This window comes from Myotis yumanensis, unplaced genomic scaffold (assembly GCF_028538775.1).
Source record: "Myotis yumanensis isolate MYYU_CA2020_CCGP unplaced genomic scaffold, mMyoYum1.0.hap1 SCAF_2, whole genome shotgun sequence".
Taxonomy (NCBI): domain Eukaryota; kingdom Metazoa; phylum Chordata; class Mammalia; order Chiroptera; family Vespertilionidae; genus Myotis; species Myotis yumanensis.
This window is the reverse complement of record NW_027223753.1, coordinates 24,887,076-24,906,281: the sequence shown is the minus strand read 5'-3', so window position 1 is coordinate 24,906,281 and position 19,206 is coordinate 24,887,076. Positions and strand designations below refer to the sequence as shown.

Genomic DNA, 19,206 nt, shown 5'->3' with positions numbered 1-19,206 from the left:
TCCCCAGCCCAGCTTAACCAGTGCGCCCTCCCCCCAAGCACAAAGGCAGCCAGAACAATCTCCTGTGCTTGTCTAGGGTGGCAGCAAAGGGGGGAGTTTCAGGTGGAGACTGTCCACACACAAGATGCCTTCCCTTGGGGTGGAGGCTGGGACTTTGCAGAATTGCCCCCTGCAGGGGTATCACAGCACTTCCCTGGGAAACCCTGCTCTGACCCAGGTCTAGGCCACCTGATCGTCCCAGAGGACAAGCTGGTTCCCACTCCACCAGCCCCCCCAGAGAAATGTGTGTCTCGTTCACACCTGCCTGCTCTGGAAGGTGGAGGCGGGGACGGACAGCATGTGGTAGCTGGGCCAGTGAGAAGGCATGATGGGGCTCCAGCCTCGCCTCTCTGTCATCCACTCCCTGTTCAATCTGAGGAGAGCTCCCTACCCCTCCACCTCCCCTCCATTTCTCTTCCAGGAGAAAAGCTGTGCCACCTTCTCCTGCCAAGGCAATGAATGCTTCAAAGGCCAGAAAGCTGTGGCCATGTACCCTGAGGGCTTGGACTTCTGTGAGGTGGGCCCCTGGAGTGCTCCAAGGGTTGGGGCACTGTCCTGCCTCGTAAATGCAGGCCTTTCTCCTTCTGCCTGGACCGAGTAGGTCAGCAGCCAAGTCTGGCTGGAGCTGGACCTGCTGGGAGCCAGGCTGCCTGGGGTCTAGCCTGCTTGGCCTCTCAGCTCTGCACTATGCCTCATCCCGGGCAGCAGCTGGAATTTCCTACGTCTCCCTGGCATGGGCCCTTGTTTCTGAGCACCCTGTAGATTCTCTAGGGACTACTTGGCTGACCTCATAGAGAGGGAGTTAGGAGCCCAGAGAGGTTCAGATCAGCCATGGCCCACTTAACACTTTCTGCTTCTGTGAGTGGGAGAGAGGGGCAAGGGGAGGATGAACGGTCTCATCCCTTCTTGCAGCTGAAAGGGTCCAGCTTGGGCTACACTGCGGGTTGCAGCCAAGCCTGGGTGGCAGGGATCCACAGGTGTTCCGGGCCGTGGTTCAGTCCTGCTGCCAGGAGTGCTGCCACGCCTCGGCCTCAGGCAGCTGCCTCCATCTGGATGGGAGCCTCCACTTCAACCGGGCAGTCTCAGGGGCCACCAGGAGTCCCCTGCACCGGTCCCTGGCTGGGGCCATGCTGCTGCTGCTCTCTGCCCTGCTCCCCTAGGCAGGCCCAGCCGAATCAGGGAGAAACAGCCAGGAAGACTCTGCAGGCCTGGCAAGCCCGCAGGCCCACCCCCAGCTCTGATTCCTGTAGCTGTATCTTTAGTGAAAGGGATTTATCAAGTCCACAGCTCTGGGCTCAAGGCTCCTCACTCCTGCCTCCCACCACCTAGGCCTGGCCATGGTGTCTTCCAAGGGGCCAGGCCTTAGCCTCAATTCCAAGGAGAGGCTGGGGTTTATCTGGGAAAAACAGATGACCCCCATCAAGTGGGAGGACCCCAAAGTCTTACAGGGACAGATTGTAAAAAGTGCCCAGCCCCATTCACTTTTCCCAGATCCTGCTCCCCAGCCTTTGACATTAAGATTGGGGCTGGAGCCCAGCTGGTGTGGCTCAGTGGTTGAGTATAGACCTATGAACCAGGAAGTCACGGTTTGATTCTGATCAGGGCACATGCCCAGGCTGCAGGCTTGATTCCCAGTAGGGGGCGTGCAGGAGGCAGCCCGTCAATGACTCATCTCCCTTCCTCTCTGAAATCAATAAAAATATATTTAAAACAAAAGAGTGGGGCTGGAATTGGGGTTCCCCTGCTTTCCTTCAGTGAGGTCCATCCCGTTTATCTCTAAGGGTATAATTCGATCCCCTTTTCCCTCATCCCCCACGCGACTTTGAAGTCAAATTCAAATAAACCTGAGCTCCATTTATGGTGTGGATATTTCCAGGAAGAGGAGAGGATGGGGAAGAAGGTGGTATCTGTTTCTGGAACTGGTTTACATATTCAAAGTTGGACTTGTTGTGAAGGCAGCAAGTCCCAGCTTAGGAGAGAGAAGAGGGGCGCTGGTTAGAAGTCAGAGCGGTCACTCCCTCCCCAGCACTGACCCTTCGGTTTGGGTCAAAGCTTGAGAGCAGGTGTATTCATTCAGACAATTCATTAATTAATTCACTAATTCAACCAACACTTTCTGAGGCCCAGCTGTGCTGGGGTGGTGAGGAAAAGACAGCGAGGTTACAGTTAGTGAAGTGGCCAATAGGCGGAGAGAGACCAGTCCTGGCCTCCCTTACCTGACCTGGCCCTTGTCCATCTGGAGCAACCTCCTCATCTTTGATGGGGAAATCGAGGCCAAATGGAGAAGGGCCTTGCCCAAGTGCAGGTGGCCAGGTGAATCAGGGGAAGGGGGTGGAGAACAAGAAAGGACAGAGTTTCCAGAGGAGGAAGAAGAGGATGAGGAAGAGGAGGAGAAGGAGAAGGAGGAGGAGGAGGAGGAGGAGGAGGGGGAGGGAGGAATGGGTCTCAGCATAATCCTGTATATAGGAACAGTGTCACACCCTCCACAAAGTGCGTTCACATCCACCGTCCTCAAACAGCTCTGTGAGTCAGGCGGGACAGGGTGCTCTCTGTCGTGGGCACATCTACATTCCCTACATTCCCGTGAGGCTGAGGGAGGAAACAGGACAGTGCGTGGCAGTGTCAGTGCACAGAAGTTGGAGTCAGACTTTCAGCTCAGGCTCCGTTTAGCCACTGGCTGGCTGCAGCGCCTTGGCAAAGCTGCATCGCGTCTCTGAGCCTCAGTTTCTCCAGCTGGAAACGGGCTAATGGTTCTTCCTGGTGTTGTTCCTCTTTCAGCTTGGACAGGGTAGTCATCTGGGGAGGAAGCGTTCCAGCAGAAACCAGAGTTGGCCCACCTGGCTGAGAGGGGTTCAGAATGGAATTGAAGAGAAAGTAAAAATGCATTCCTTTTTTCTCTTAAATGTGACCACCTTCCTTGCAGGCCGTGGGCGGGGAAATCTGGCCCCATGACTTAGTGTCAGGGGTGGAGATCAGGGCATTTATTAGGAAAACCTTCCCGGAACAGGGAGCCCGCGCACCCCAGGACCTAAGGAGTTAACAGGGGTGGGGAGACCCCCAGGCTTGACGCAGGCATGCTGGGACTTGCAGGCTGGGTGGCCATGGTGTGCGCTAGGGCTGCTGGGAAATGTAGTCACTGGAGGGGCGCGGGCCACGGAGTCCCGCACACCCAGCGGTGACAGCTGAGGAGGTAGGCGGCAGTGACAGCAGGCTGGGAGGGGGGACCCAGGGCTGAGCTGGCCAGGAGGTTGCGGGCAAGCTGAGGGCTGGGACCCCTGTCCTGCGCTGCCAGAACCGGACACTCCGCTGGCCTGTGGCTGATGCAATGGGGCCTACTGGATGGGGGTGAGGGCCAAGGAGCAATGGGACACTTTTCCTATCTCCAGGGAAAGAGGAACAGGACTGGGGTCCTTGTCCAGGATGAGACCTTCCCTTCCAAAGAGTAACAGGATGCCTCTCCCAGCCCCATGCAGGCACACCACTGACACCTCCCGAAGAGCAGCCAGCAGGACGAATACCGCTCCCCAAAGGGAGGCAGAGCCCATCCCAGGAGCAATGGGGCGGTGTTCCCTCCCCATTAATGGGACCAGGCACCCCACTTCCCACAGTGCACTGGACCCCTCTCGGGAAAAACTAGGCACCTTCCAGAAAAAGGGCGGTACACAGATTGCACATCCCACCTGGTGCCAAGAAGTAACCCCTCTCCTTAGCAACTTTCCAAGGCCCATCCTCTCTATCTTCTCACTGCACAGGCGCCCCTCCTCCCTACCCCTCAGCCCTCTGCAGCAGCCCCATCGCCTCCTGGCTAACTTGTTAATAAAGGGGCCTCCCATCTACCCTCCCAGGGTGTGTTTGCTCAACAGGGACCAGCATGGACCAGTCTGTGGCCATCCAAGAGACGCTGGCTGAAGGGGAATATTGCATCATCATATCCTTCCCAGCACTGAGCTCCCAGCCCCAGGGCCTGCCTGGCCTTGGAAGTGGAAAGGAAAGTCTATGTATCTACATGCTCTCCTCCCTCTCTCTCAGCCATCCAGGGAGAGGGAAAGCAGTATTTACTCAGTACTTCCTCGGTACTGGACTCTCTCCCCCGCCCCCGTGAAGTTGGGGTTTATTATTCCCATTTCACAGATGGGGAAGGCTCAGAGAGGTGAAGCAACTTGCCCAAGGTCACACAGTGAATCTGTGTGGACAAGAGAAAAGCAGGGGAGGTGGGGCCGGCTGGGATGGGTGAGCCCTGGCCTCCTGTTTCATCTCCCTTGACTCTGAGCAGCAGGCAGTGCAGGGTGTGCTGTGTGAGGGAGACAGCAGGCAGAGCCGCCTCCTGGGGCTCGTGCGCTACCGACTGGAACATGGAGGCCAAGAACATGCGTAAGTGAGGGGTTCAGCCCCTACCTGTCTGGGCCATGGGGTTTTTCTTCACAGTACCCTCCAGCTGGACTTCAACCATCCCTCTGGGCAGAGGCTGAGTCTTCTAGAATAATTACACTAATGATAGTTAATAATTTTGGAATGCTGTATTCTAAGCTCCCCATACGTATTAGCTCATATAATCCTCAACATTAGAAGAGAAAGCTTCTGGAGAAGAGTCGGTTTAACATACTGGCCCAGATCCTGCGTCTGATGGCCTGGGTTCAAATCCAGGCGTTGTTACTTCCAAGCCACACAGCCTTGAGCAAGGGGTTTTACTCCTCCGGACCTGTTTGCCCAGGTTCAAGGGCGTTATTACATGGAAAGTGTCTCATACACTTTGAAGCACAGAGAAACTGTCAGTACCACCCACGTGTTACACACACAGAGAGAATACTACTACTTGTCAAAGGTCTCCCCACCAGCAAGCGGATCGCAGAGCTGGGAGGAAGGGGCCTTAGACATTTTCTAATCCACCACCGTCACTTTACAGATGGAGAAAGAGGTCCAGGTCCAGGGAGGGAAAGGGGTCGCACCGTTTTGTCACAGGCCCATCGGGCGGCCATTGGGCCCTGTCCTCACCTCTGCTTCCTGCCCTTAGTCTCTTCCTGTATACGCACCGGAGGATGGCCATCACTGGGGATGACGTCTGTTTGGACCAGATAGTGCCGGTCTCTCGGGATTTTACACTGGAAGAAGGTGCACAGGGGGGCTGGGCGGTATGAGTCCCTCTCCTCTGGGCTCCCAGGGCATTTCTACCCTTGTTGCGGGTGGGGCACTAGGAGGATGCTGAGGCTGAGGTGCTCAAGGGCTAAGGGCCTTTTCGTTTCCCTCCCCGCAGTGTCCTCAGATGGTGAACTCTACATTCTTGGTGAGTAGTTGGGGCGGAGGGTACAGGGTCTGGGTGTGAAGTAAGTGCCTGGCACAGTTGGGTAGACTGGCTGACAGACAGCCTCTCTTTTTAAAAAAAAAAAAAAATTTATTTATTGATTTCAGAGAGGAAGGAAGAGGGAGAGAGAGAGAGAAACATCAATGATGAGAGAGAATCATTGATTGGCTGCCTCCTGCATGCCCCCCGACTGGGGATCGAGCCCGCAATGTAGGCTTGTGCCCTTGGCTGGAATCGAACCTGGGACCCTTCAGTCTGCAGGCCGACGCTCTATCCACTGAGCCAAACCGGCTAGGGCCAGATAGCCTCTCTTATCTGCCTCTATGTGTTTCTCATTCCACTTGCTGGGGAATGGATTTGTCTCTTCAGCTTCGTGTAGCACTGCTGTGGGAAGGCTCAATGACTTTTTAGAGCCTTGGTCCATGCCCTCTGTAGATTGAGGATGATGTTAATTTGGAGCTGAGTGTATGGAAAGTCCCTTACTGATCTAGGACAGCCTTTCTAGAATTTATGTTTTAAAAATATATATTTTTATATTGATTTCAGAGAGAGGAAGGGAGAGGGAGAGAGAGAGAAACATCAATGATGAGAGAGAATCATTGATTGGCTGCCTCCTGCATGCCCCCCGACTGGGGATCGAGCCCGCAATGTAGGCTTGTGCCCTTGGCTGGAATCGAACCTGGGACCCTTCAGTCTGCAGGCCGACGCTCTATCCACTGAGCCAAACCGGCTAGGGCCAGATAGCCTCTCTTATCTGCCTCTATGTGTTTCTCATTCCACTTGCTGGGGAATGGATTTGTCTCTTCAGCTTCGTGTAGCACTGCTGTGGGAAGGCTCAATGACTTTTTAGAGCCTTGGTCCATGCCCTCTGTAGATTGAGGATGATGTTAATTTGGAGCTGAGTGTATGGAAAGTCCCTTACTGATCTAGGACAGCCTTTCTAGAATTTATGTTTTAAAAATATATATTTTTATATTGATTTCAGAGAGAGGAAGGGAGAGGGAGAGAGAGAGAAATATCAATGATGAGAGAGAATCATTGATCGGCTGCCTCCTGCATGCCCACAACCCGGGCTTATGCCCTGATGGGGAATCCAACCCTGACCTCCTGGTTTATGAGTCGGCACCAACCACTGAACATGCTGGCCGGGCAATTCCTGAAGGGCTGAAAGGACTTCAGGAGCTTGGACTGCTGATTCTCCATTCTGGGGATTCTAGCCTTAAGATGCACCCATCCTTAGCTCCTGAAGGTCAAGGATTCATTTCCGGCCTCCTTTGTGCAGGCTCAGATGTGACCGTCCAGCTGGACACAGCGGAGCTCAGCCTCACATTCCAGCTACCCTTTGGTTCACACACCAGGATGTTTCTGCAGGAAGTTGCCAGGGCCTGTCCAGGTAGGTAAGACCCAGGCTCTGTTGGGGGGCTGGCCGGTTACTAATCTACCCACTACCAGTTGACTTTCCACACTCTGGACTCTCACCCCCGTTTCTGTGCCCTCTCATGTGGGCTGTCATCTGGCCACAGTGCCTCCAGGCCCCCAGCCAACCATGGTGTTTGCTTTTCACGTTTCCTATTTCTGGACCTGAGGTGGTTTTGTGTGTGTGTATGTGTGTGTTTTAATATATTTTATTGATTTTTTACAGAGAGGAAGGGAGAGGGACAGAGAGAAACATCGATGAGAGAGAAACATTGATCAGCTGCCTCCTGCACACTCCCTACTGGGGATGTGCCCACAACCAAGGTACATGCCTTTGACCGGAATCGAACCTGGGACCCTTGAGTCCGCAGGCCAGCGCTTTATCCACTGAGCCAAACCGGTCAGGACTGGACCTGAGTTTTAACTCCAGCAGGGCCCCTTTGCCCTCCTGGCTGTGGGCAGGGCTGCACAGGGTGGGTTGTGATTCTGATGCAAAATCCTTTACAAGTTGGCTGGGTCAACAGCTTCTAGAAGCCCATTTTCCCTCTCTGCTGGCCACAGCCAGAAACCCAGGGAAGTCTGACATATAAGCCCTCCTGCCCTTGAACCTGGCTCTGTTCTCCACTACAGCTGAGAAAATGACCTAGCTTTGGAGTAGCAGGGAGAGATTAGTGGCCTCGAGGGCAGAATTTGTTTAGACCAGGAAATCAGCCAGGCACATTTGTAAAGAAGAGTTTATATAGAGCAGAGGCTCAGCCACAGAACATGCAAATTTGAGCCACCAGGTGCTGTGGCTTAGGTGTCCACCCAACACTATTACTTGCTTCCTTTCAGACTAACATCTTGTCTCTGCAGGAATGGGGGATGGGCTTCCCTTCTATCATCATTTTACCATGGAGCATGACCATGGGGGGGCGGGGGTGCCAGGAAGGAGGCTGGCTTTGGATTCAAAGTGGGGTATGGAGGGGAGAAAAACACAATTATAGAGCCCTGAATGCCTGGCTCAGGGGTTTATTTATTTATTTATTTATTTTTTAATATATTTTATTGATTTTCTACAGAGAGGAAGGGAGAGAGATAGATAGTTAGAAACATCGATCAGCTGCCTCCTGCACATCTCCCACTGGGGATGTGCCCACAACCCAGGCACATGCCCTTGACCGGAATCGAACCTGGGACCCTTCAATCCGCAGGCCGACGCTCCATCCACTGAGCCAAACCGGTCTTGGCATGGCTCAGGGGTTTAAAGTTTATTCTATAAGCAAGGGGAAATCTGTCTCCAAGCCTTCAACTAACAAGAATAACGTATTTTTAAAAAAATATATTTTATTGATTTTTTACAGAGAGGAAAGGAGAGGGATAGAGAGTTAGAAACATCCATCAGCTGCCTCCTGCCCAACCCCCACTGGGGATGTGCCTGCAACCAAGATACATGCCCTTGTCTGGAATCGAACCTGGGACCCTTCAGTCTACAGGCTGACGCTCTATCCACTGAGCCAAACCGGTCAGGGCAAGAATAACGTATTTTATAATTATTATTAGTATTTGTAGGAGGGCTAATAATAGTAATAACAGCAAAGCACATGGCCTTTGAAGCTACACAGCGTCTTGCATTTGAAACCTATCTTTGCTGGTCCCTGGCTGTGTGACTTTGGGCAAACCACCTTACCTCTCTGAACCTTGGTTTTGTCAACTTCTATATATAAATAATATCTTCCTTGTGGAGCTGTAAGAATTAATGAGATAACACATATGAAAGGGCTCAGCACATAGTAGGAGCTCAGAAATGTTTCCTCCTTCTGTACAAGAGGGCTCATAACTTCACTGTTGACTTGTGTGTTAGACACTGCTCTAAGAACTGTTCGCACATTATGTCACTTTCTTTTTTTTTTTTTTTTTTAAATTTGGTTCCTCTTTACTGAGAGAGATTTTTTTAAAAATATATTTTATTGATTTTTTACAGAGAGAAAGGGAGAGAGATAGAGAGCTAGAAACATCGATGAGAGAGAAACATCGATCAGCTGCCTCCTGCACATCTCCTCCTGGGGATGTGCCCGCAACCCAGGTACATGCCCTTGACCGGAATCGAACCTGGGACCCTTCAGTCCGCAGGCCGACGCTCTATCCACTGAGCCAAACCAGTTTCGGCTATGTCACTTTCTTTACTACCACCTTACAAGGTATTATCAATGTCTCTGTTTTACAAATGAAGAAACTGAGGTTGAGAGAGGGTCAGGGCCTTGCTGGTAAACTACGAGCCAGGATTAGACAGGATTAGATAGTCTCTTCCAAAAATCTGAGCTCTTGAGTTTTGCTGCAATGCTTCCTAAACTCATGCCACCCTGTACCAGATACATGACTCAGAGAAGGCTTTGTGTAGGAGGTGATATTTAAGCTGAAACTTCAGGCTTGAATGAGTTTTCCCAGGCAGGCAACAAGGAGAGGCAGTTAGAGGGAAGAGCAGGTCATTTGGTGGAAGGAGGGTGTGGAGAGAGCTAAGTCAAGAGAAGCCAGTAGAGGCAGCTCATGAAGGGTCATAAATAACCAGCAAGGAGCTTGCACTTTGCCCGGTAGCTTGTGGGGAGCTATAGGAGTTTTAACCCTTGGAATGAGATGTTAGACAAGTTCCTCTGGCAGCTGGTGCGGAAGCGGGGAGCCTAAAGCAGGGAGAGCAATGGGAATGTGTTGCAGTGCTCAGGCCTTAGAAATATGAGGCTTGGATAAGGTTCTGGTAATGGCGATGGGGAAGAGAGGACAGGCTGGAGAGATCCTACAGATGAGAATGAAGGCACCCTGGAGGCAATGAGTGTGGGTGTTCACAAAGTGTTCATAACTTTAGCCCCAGTGCTTAGAACAGTGCCTGGCACTTAATAAATGTGTTAAGTGGACAAACAGAGCTTGGAACCTGGCTGGCTGTGAGAATGAAGGAGACGAGTTGAGGATGACTTCCTCTTTTAAGCTTAAGTATCTGCCTGTCAGTCCCTTTACCTGCTTTCCCTTCTGGGTTCCACATCTGGGGTAATCAACAGGGAAACTATACTAACTCAATTTCATTGAGCAGTTGTCAGAGAGGGCCTGCGTGAGATGGGACTCTCAGAGATGACAGGCTTTGGATATCCATCAGCCCAATTCTTGGCATTTTACGGATAAAGGGACTGAAGTCCAGAATAAGGTTACAGGTAAAAGTCCAGAATAAGGTTACAGATAAAAAGCCCTGGGTGGATAATGTGTAGCACAAAAAGCCAGGGAGTGCAAGTGCCTTGGTCACTAGGTGACAGAGAAAAGAATTAGCTAATATTAATTGAGCATCTATGTGCCAGACATTCTTCTAGACATCTAGACAACATCATGTCCTCCTGTTCAGTCTTTGAGCAATCCTAAAGAGCAGATATTCCATTATATAGATGAGTTGACTGACATGGAGAAAGTAAGTAACTTACCCAAAGATGTTCATCAATTGAAGTAATAGAACTTGGAACCCCAGGGTCTAACATCAAAGCCCAGGGAGTCCAGAGATTTCAGTTCATATCCCAGCTCTGCCATTTCCTAGTTGTGAATGTGAATAATATATTTTATTTCTTCAGGCCTTGGCTTTATTATTTCTACACTTGAAGCATGAACTTGCCTTACCTACTATTCCAAGGGTTTTATGAGGAGCAGATGAGGCCCGGGATAGGTTAATAGCATGCAAATCCCGAAAATAATTTAAAAGCTGTGCCTGGCAGTGCATCATCAGGACTGGGACCCAAATCTCCTCATTTATGATGCCGTTGGAAATTCAGTTTGGTCAGGTTCATGAATTTCTTTTTTAAAAAATATATTTTATTGATTTTTTACAGAGAGGGAGAGGGATAGAGAGTTAGATACATCGATGAGAGAGAAACATCGATCAGCTGCTTCCTGCACACCCCTTACTGGGGATGTGCCCACAACCAAGGTACATGCCCATGACTGGAATCGAACCTGGGATCCCTCAGTCCGCAGGCTGACGCTCTATCCACTGAGCCAAACCGGTCAGGGCGCAAGTTCATGAATTTCTACAAGGGAAGCAGGCAGGGTAGCGTAGAAAGCAACAGCAAGTGTCTGGAAGCCAGACAGATCTGAGTTTGAGTGACAGGCAGAGGAGAGTCAAGAATTTCTAAGAAGGATGGACGGCAATCTGGTTAAGGGGGAGCCGGAGGACTTGTCCTGAAGGAGTATTTCAGGGCAAGCACACTGCTTTCAGAGTGTGTTTATTTGGAGTGGCTTGCGAGTTGCTGATGGAGATTATGGGTAGTTAAAGCATTCTACCCACTCCCTAGTACTGACATCTATCTGAGCCCCCAACTCTGCCTCTCAGTCTGAGCTCAGTGGCCATTGGTTAATAGCTCCCGACCTGCTAAGGTTTGTTGTGCGGATTAAGGATACCTATGACGAATAGACCTTGGCACACAGTTACCGCGAGGCTGGGGGAATGGCACGGGTCTACTTTGGAAGGACACTTTCGGTTGCACAGTTATTACTGCATTTGCATTTCGGACCCACTCTGCGCGCGAGGGAAACAGGGAAAAACAGGCTTGGAGACTCTTCGAAGAGACTGAGCGCTTGGCTCCCGGTCATACAGTCACGCAGGGGTGAAGCCTGCCCTTCAAGCCCGTGGCTCAGTATTTCCTCCTCCTTCCTGCCTCAGGCTTGGACCCTGCGACCCGGGATCCTGAGTTCCAGTGGCTGTCTCGGTACAGGTGCACCGAGATGGAACCTTCGCCGCGCGGTGGGAACTCGGCCCTCGGCACCTGGCCCGGGTGCGCCAGAATTGGCGGAGGCAGGTATCCATCGGGGGAGGGGCGGTGGGGATTGGAGGAGGCCCGGCTGCAGGGGTGGGCTCTGTTGTGTGTGGGAGGCGTGGTTATGGAGCTTCCCGGCTTTCTATTGGCGGAGGCGGCTGCGGGGGCGGACCCCTGGGGCAGCGCAGGCGGGGCGGTGCGGCGGCGAGATGAAGAGCTTGAGGAAGCAGCAGGGAGATGTCCGCCGCCGCGGGTTCTCGGGACCGCGACTCCTCAGGTTCGGCGGGCGGTGGGAAGCCGGCTGGGGCTCTGGGCCGGGAGCGGCGGCGGGGCCGGCCCTCAGGTGGGCAGGGCCTGCAGTTTGGCCGGCGGAGGCACACGCCGTGAAGACCGAGGTTCTAGCGCTGCGGAGGCGGGGACGCCGGGGCTGAAGCTCCGAGAGGGGATGTCAATTATTTTGATTCGGGCGTGGCGTGGGCCGGCGGGTGGCCGGGGGGTGTTCTGGAATCCTGAGGCTGGGGTCGTAGAGTCCAACTCTGTTTCTGACTTGCTGTGTGACCTGGGGCCAGTCGCTGCCCCTCTCTGAGCCGCAGGACAACCTAACCTTCAGCCAGTTCAGTTCTGACCTTCCGACTTTGGCTTGTGCCGGGGAGCAGGCGTCCCCGACGGACCCTTCCTTTGGGTGAGGAATGGTGTGTGTATCGGGGCCCTCTGGCTCCCTTGTCGGTCCCCAGCCCCGGGTATGGATTGGGCTGTGCGCAGAGCCGGAGTCCAGGGGAGCCCTGTCCCCCCGGGAAAGGAGACGCGGATGAGGTTCCAGGGGAAAGGGACTAGGTTTTTTCCACCCAACCCTTGTGCAGCACAAAAGGCCAATTGTTGACCAGAAGTTTGTCTTTTGGAGAGCGAGCGGCCCGGGGCTGAAATTTGGGCCAGTCTGGTGCTCAGGGAGGACCTGCACACCTGCATTGTCTGTCCAGCTCCTACTGTTCTGCAAGGGCGCCCTGGTGGGGGTTTTTTGTTTGTTTGTTTTGTGTGTTTTTCACCTCCTGGGCGTGCCCATGTGGCTCCAGTTACGTTCGAGCTTTGGCATGACCACTTTTCTCAGCCATTCGCTAGAGATGAAGAGTCTCAAGTGGCTGTGTCAGGTGTGGGCCAGCACTTCACAGACTCTTCAAGGCTGGACACCGTGACGGGTGGGGAGGATAGCAGGTTGCATAATTTTGTAAAATGAGAGGAAACGAGGCAGGCCAAGGACTTCCTCAGGCCTTAAGCTTTTCCTTCATTGCGGCCACCACAAGACGTGGTCAAAGCACCTGATGGTGCCGACAGCGGGCATCTTTCATGGGTTTAGCTCAGATAACTTGAAGTGCTGATCTCGAGACAGCTATTGCTTCAGTGTCCATGACATTGTGGGCTCTGGTTCTGGGACCCCTTAAGATTAAGAACATATCCTCTTCTCTGCTCCTCGAAAGAGGCTGCCAGAATCCCGTCTGTGGAAAACAGGCCCAATGGCAACAGGAAGAGGTGGGTTCTGTCTTCTTGGCACACCAGCACCAGGCTGTTGGCGTGTCTCATTCCCTAAGTGGAGAGAGGTCTTCTGGGAGAAGTCAGCGCAGCTCTGAATGAAGCCAGTTATCTGTGCTGGGTGATAAATGATGTGGGGACCTCAGCATCTTTTCATTCCTTCCAAAAAACAACCAACAAACAAACAAACAAACACCCCAGAAACTAGCCACACGCTAGTGAGGATTTTTTGTCAAGGTTTTGGTTTTACTTTTGGTTTGAAATTATTAGTTCCCATCAGAATACCTACAGTAAAGGGGGTTATCTTACTAATTTCTAGTTGCTCATGTTAAAATTGGGAAGCAATAGCACCAAACACCCAGTTCTGTTTGGGTCAGCTGTGTCCCCAGACTTGTTTTGGCCTCAGAGGAGAGTCACACCCTGTAAAACAGGTGGCAGGAACCCTTTGGACCCTCCTGGATGGCCCCCAAGAGAAACAGAGGATTTGGTACTTCCTATGTGCATATGCTCAAAATATGTACTTCCCAATAGCCTGGGGAACCAACCCAAGGCTGCTTAAAAATGCTCTTTGGCCCGGCTGGTGTGGCTCAAGAGGTTGAACCAGGAGATCATGGTTCAATTCCAATCCGGGCACATGCCTGGGTTGTGGGCTCAGTCCCCAGTAGGGTGCATGCAGGAGACAGCCGATCAATGATTCTCTCCCATCATTGATGTTTATATCTCTCTCCCTCTTCCTTCCTCTCTGAAATTAAAAAAAAAAATTTTTTTTAAAAATGCTATTTGTCATGCACATCAGGAGAAACAGGGCTCCCCTGAGGAGATGACAGTCTGACAGAGAGAGAGCCCACAGTCCATAAAAAGAAGAGAGGTGGTCTTTGTAGGGTGAGCCAAGAGTCAGAGCTCCGGAAAGGTGAACCTGATCTTTACTCTTCACCTTTGCCTTGGCAGAGAAAGGAAAGGCCTCACTTTGCTGCTTCTCTCCAAGATGTCTATGCCTTTCTTTGATTGGTCTCTGCTGAATTCAGGTGGTAGGGATTGTTGTAGAAAAGTGAAATGCAGTTAGTTTTAGATTGGAGTCCATGTCTTCAAACGCAGACCGGTGATATAAGGAGAAATGCCTCCTTATTTCTGTCTAGCAAATGAAGGTGCTCTAATCCAGAGAACCTCTTGGGGAATCTGTATATAGCTTAGTACATCCATGTCATTTTGTAAAATATTCACCTGCATTTTATCCTGGACACATGCAAAGACCCGTGTTCTGGAGGATTCTGAGCTACGCACTAGAAAGGAAACAGCTACTCAGAAGTCCCACTGGGGCAATTCTGGATGAATTTATCAAAATGGTAATAACACATTTCAGTCTTTTGAAGTGGGTTTTTTTTTTTCCCTCCCTATGGTTGATTCAAAGTGAGGCAGCTTTGTAGTAACTCACATTTAGAATGAGATGGGCCATGAGTATTTTTTCCCCTGGACCCAGGAAACAAAGCTTACAGTCGGCCTGGCCTGAGAAAGGAAATGGATGCTATTTATATCTCAGGGTAGCATAAAGGGTAACCTAGATTATCAGCGTAGAAGCCAGAGAGAATGTTGGAAAATAGGTCCTGGGTGTGTCTATCTTTCTGAATCTCAAAAAGCAAAGTCTGTGTGACCAACATCCTTTTAATAAGGGGAAAATGAATTTTCCTAGATGCTTATCCACAGTAGAAATATGGCGAAATATGGCCCTCATCTCCAGCTTCGTGGCAAGCTCTGCAGGCAGCTAAGCAAATTAATTTGAATCACTTTGTTTATTTAAACAACAACAAAAAAACCCGTGTTCACTTTTCTTCCTCCTTTTGTTGTTCCCTTCTCCATTTTCCCTTTTGTCCCGTTTAACCTTGTTTGTTTCTAGACCTGGAGAAACCCCTGAAGACTTCCTTTAGAAAACAGTTTGTTTTGGAATTCTACAGTAGCAGTCTAGAGCAAGTGAAGTGACCCACAAATGTTTATTTAGAAGTGGAGCTTTGCGCAGAAAAGTCCTGGGGGCGAAGGTTCAGGAAGAGGGAGGCATCAATATTTATTAGAGGAAAGACAGTGTTGGAACATAGAGGCTAGCTGACTTGCATGCTTTCTTTGCTGCTTGAACTATACTATAACAGATTTGTGGGCTTTCCCAGCGATGCCTATGTGAACTGAAGCTAGCAAGTATGAATGATGAGAATTTAAAAGTATATGTCTAAGTGGCCTGGATATTTTTATTTTCTTTAACGCACTTTGGTACAACATGAGTCGTGTCTCTTGACTTTTCTTTCTTCCATCTGTAAAATGGGAGTGAATGTTTTTGTCTCCTAGAGGGCCACACATGGCTTAAGGAATGCTGAATTATTTAGGGGTGCTTTATTTGGGAAACATATTTAGGAACTCAGATTCTCACCACCAAGAGCTTGGAAACTGGCTGCACCCTTCAGAGCCTATCCTAGGCTGTTTGTTGTTGTTTTGTTTTTTTCCTGGGGGAGGAGGTGGAAAGGAAAGGGAAATGGAGAGGGGAGGGAAAGGCTTAGGGTGTGTGTGCTCCCTGGAGGGAGAGCGCCCTGGGCTGTTTTCTTCCAAATAACTACACTCACTTTCTTCTGTACTCCTCCCCTCTAGTTTCTTTTCTGTTAATGCAATCACTGAAAACCTCGGTCATCTTTGACTCTTCCCTCCCCTCTTATGTCTGATAACCAAATTCTGTTCATTCTTTTTCTACAATTTTAAAATCTTTTGAAAATTAAAAAAAAAATAACTTAACCCCTGTTAGTTCATGTTGGTATCGTCCTCTTACCGGAACTAGTACAGTGATGAGCCTTCCCACATTGAGTCTCTTTCTCCCTTAGGGATCTCTTTAGAACGTAACTTCCATCATGCCTTACGGACATGCTTTGTATGTGACCTCGAATACTGCATCATCTCCTGTTGTCTACAGCATAAAACTCAGATTCTTCAGCCTGGAGTTCAGGTCCTGCAGGCCTGGCTTAGGCAGGCTCTCTAGTCTTATCTGCCCCAACTCACCTTCATTTCCTCTGACTTCTCACTTGACTGCTCACTGTTTCTGGACAAACCCTGTGCTTTTTCCACCTCTTTGTTGACTGCTCATTCAGCTACATTTTTTTTACAAGTGTGAACTTGTTGCCCTTAGCATTTTGCACCCCCTTCCCTCCCCACAGACCGGCCTAAGGCCTTGTACATCCTAGGCGCTCAAAAAAAAAGTCTGCCTTCTTTGTTTAAACCTTAGAGACCTAGACAGTTCGTGGCTTGAAGTGCTTTCCGCCTACATAGCTCCTGCCCGGTTCCACTTTGAGCATGCTCTGTGCTTCTCTCCCCTCTTCCTGGTTTGCTCCTGTCCACTTCTCTTTCAGCTTTATCACCAGACCACAGGCAGTTCTCAGAAAGCTCCAGTGAAGGGAGAGTGTGAAGGAAAAAGTCAGGTCATCTCTCCAGTAGCCTATCACCACCACAGCCTATTGCCGTGAAGTCATTGCACCACCGTCTTCCTCCTTGAAAGCTAAACTGGTCACATTTAGCCCTTGCTAACCTAAGTTGGATTTGCACAGGCTGCACATTGGAGTTTGAGTCCAGGGCCCAAAGGTTGGCAGGGCACAGGATGTGTTTTTAGAGATGTGTCTGCTCATTTTAAATGCCAAAAATCTACGATGATTCTTTTTTTAAGCAACGAGAGAATGGGAAATGTTAAAAAGGCTGAAAAGAAAGAAAAATACCTAAAAGCCTGGTTATTTGACTTTTAAGAAAGCAAAATAACTATTAGGGATGGTGCCCAGGCTGAAATCGGAAAAATTGATTCTTTTCATTCTTTTTAATGCTGGGTGCCCTGTGTATGGGCTTCTCTCAAGAACTCCTTGCCTTACGTACTATGTGCTATGTACTTAGCTCCCCTTTGCCAAAAGAATAAAATCCAAACTGTACATGGTATTCAAAACCTTACAGATTGGCCCTAATATATATAAAGAAAAATTTATTACTAATAAATAAAAAAGTAAAATTTATTACAAAATTAATTACTGTTATGACTTATTAAATAGAGATGATTTGTTTTTGATTTTGTTTTTATTGATTTCAGAGAAAGGAAGGGAGAGGGAGAGGGATAGAGAAGCATCAGTGATGAAAGAGAATCATTGAGTGCCTGCCTCCCGCAAAATCTGAGCCCGCAAACCGGGCGTGTGCCCTGACCAGCAATCAAACTGTGACCTCCTGGTTCATGCATCGACACTCAACCACTGAGCCACACCGGCTGGGCAAATGGCTACCATTTATTAAGCACTCACTATGGGTGTGTGCCTTACACTGTGCCACAAAAGTTCTGTAGGAGAATGTCGTCCATTTTTCAGGTGAAGAGATTGGGCTCAGAGAGGGTAGGTAACATGCCTCAGACCACTCACTGGTCAGTGACAGGGTTGAGAATAGAACTCAGGTTGTCTGTGTGAATCTAATGCTTGAGCCCTAACCTGCCACTCTCCTTTTGTATCCCCGAATGCTTCTCAAACAAAACTTTTCTACTTATTTGTATTACTTCTGACCGGGGACGGGGTCGAGCCTGCAACCAAGGTACGAGCCCTTGACGGAAATTGAACCCGGGACCATTCAGTCTGTGGGTTGACGCTCTAGCCACTGAGCAAAACTGGCCAGGGCTGAACTTCATGCTTTTCTGATAGTTAATTTCGTTTATTGGTTAACAGACTCTTGACCCAGATTCCTTGGGTTTGAATGCTGGCAGAGTGATCTATTGGTTATGTTTTCTTGGCAAGTTACTTAACCTCTCTGTGTTTATCTCTTGGTCTGCAAAGTGTAGATAATAGGGATTGTGAAAACTAAATATACATAAAGTGATTAAAGCCGTGCCTGCCTTGTAGAAAGCCTCAATATTTGCTATTAATATTATTCATGATGATATTACTGTGATTGTCAAAATGAATTCAGCCTGACTTGGGTTCTGGGTAGTTGGACTGGATCTGTTTAGCTCCCCGTGAATTGAATGCATGTGTCTCTTGCTGGTATGTGTTGCTCTATCTTAAACTAAGTGAGCCCATGGGGGCACTCCTGCTGGTGTGTCACTGTCTCTGATAAGCATCGAACCCACCCACTTACTCCTGCCAGTGTGAATTGTATTTTGCAAGTTCTTCTAGTTGCTGGAAATGGAATGCAAAGGCCAGTGGCTGAGAAGGTAGGAAGGACACCTCCTCCTAGACCTGTCTGGTAGCAACTCCTGCAGGGTAGGAGGAGATCTCCACTCAGCAATGAGAGCCACTCCCACACATGTGGAGATCAGGGCGGTTCGTTATCCAAACAGACTCCACCCTTCTATTTATAGTGTACTTACCCCCAAGAGTTTCTAGTTTCGTTGAAGATGTGCTCCTTCTGTGGAGTCGAGCAGATCTGGGTTTTAGTGTCAGTTGTGCCATTTACTGGTTTGGCTCTGTGTCCTGGGGCGTCTCTGCTACCTACTCTGGGCCTCAGTAACCTCGTTTGTAAAAGTGAGGCCAGCAATCAGAACTAACACATGAAATAACACGACAGCTAGCTTTTAGAGGGTACTCAATAAATAATAAATGGTTGTCATTATTACCAAAGCAGTGGGGGATTCCAGAGGAAAAGAACTAACAGTACCTGAATACCTACTGTGGGCCAGGCATTATGCTAGGCAGGCTCTTGACCCATTTAAATTTCACTTGTTTGTTCTTTTGGCCTCTGTAAGTTGAGTGGTGTTATCTTCATTTTACAAATGAGGAAACAAATGAAGTAATTTGCTTGAGGTTTCATATGAGGTAGTGGATGGAGCCAGTAAGATAGCCAGGTCTATTGTATTTCAAAGCCCAAGGTTTTTTCTAAAACACTCTAATTTCTTTGAACAAGTTATAACTTTTTCAAACAAGTTATATGAATAAAAAGGGCTTCAGAATTCAGGGAAATGACTACCGAGGACTAGCGTGGTGGAGAGCGCTTTGTGAAGGAGGATGTTGAAGTTGAGGCTGGCTTTGAAGGAGAGGTGGCCATAAAGGAGGAGGGACCTCCTAGCGGGGCAGGAGTGAGGGTGGCACGCATGGGGAGTCAGTCTGTTTTTGTTTTTTAAACAGTTTTCTTGAAAATAAAGTTATGGAGAAGTGATGGAAATGACATCCATATTCGAAATTA

General features: G+C 49.6%; 1 protein-coding gene across 1 annotated transcript in view; it reads left to right on the top strand.

The window, feature by feature from the left end:
* The first annotated feature begins 3,171 nt into the window (after positions 1–3,171).
* INPP5B (inositol polyphosphate-5-phosphatase B) overlaps positions 3,172–19,206 on the top strand; it is a 55,071-nt gene continuing 39,036 nt past the window's right edge. The window contains 8 exon segments of the mRNA XM_070404764.1: positions 3,172–3,229; positions 3,885–3,967; positions 4,316–4,410; positions 5,051–5,148; positions 5,291–5,320; positions 6,621–6,731; positions 11,424–11,747; positions 11,750–11,794. Of these exon segments, the coding sequence (XP_070260865.1) occupies positions 3,911–3,967; positions 4,316–4,410; positions 5,051–5,148; positions 5,291–5,320; positions 6,621–6,731; positions 11,424–11,747; positions 11,750–11,794 (760 nt within the window). The 5' untranslated portion in view covers positions 3,172–3,229; positions 3,885–3,910.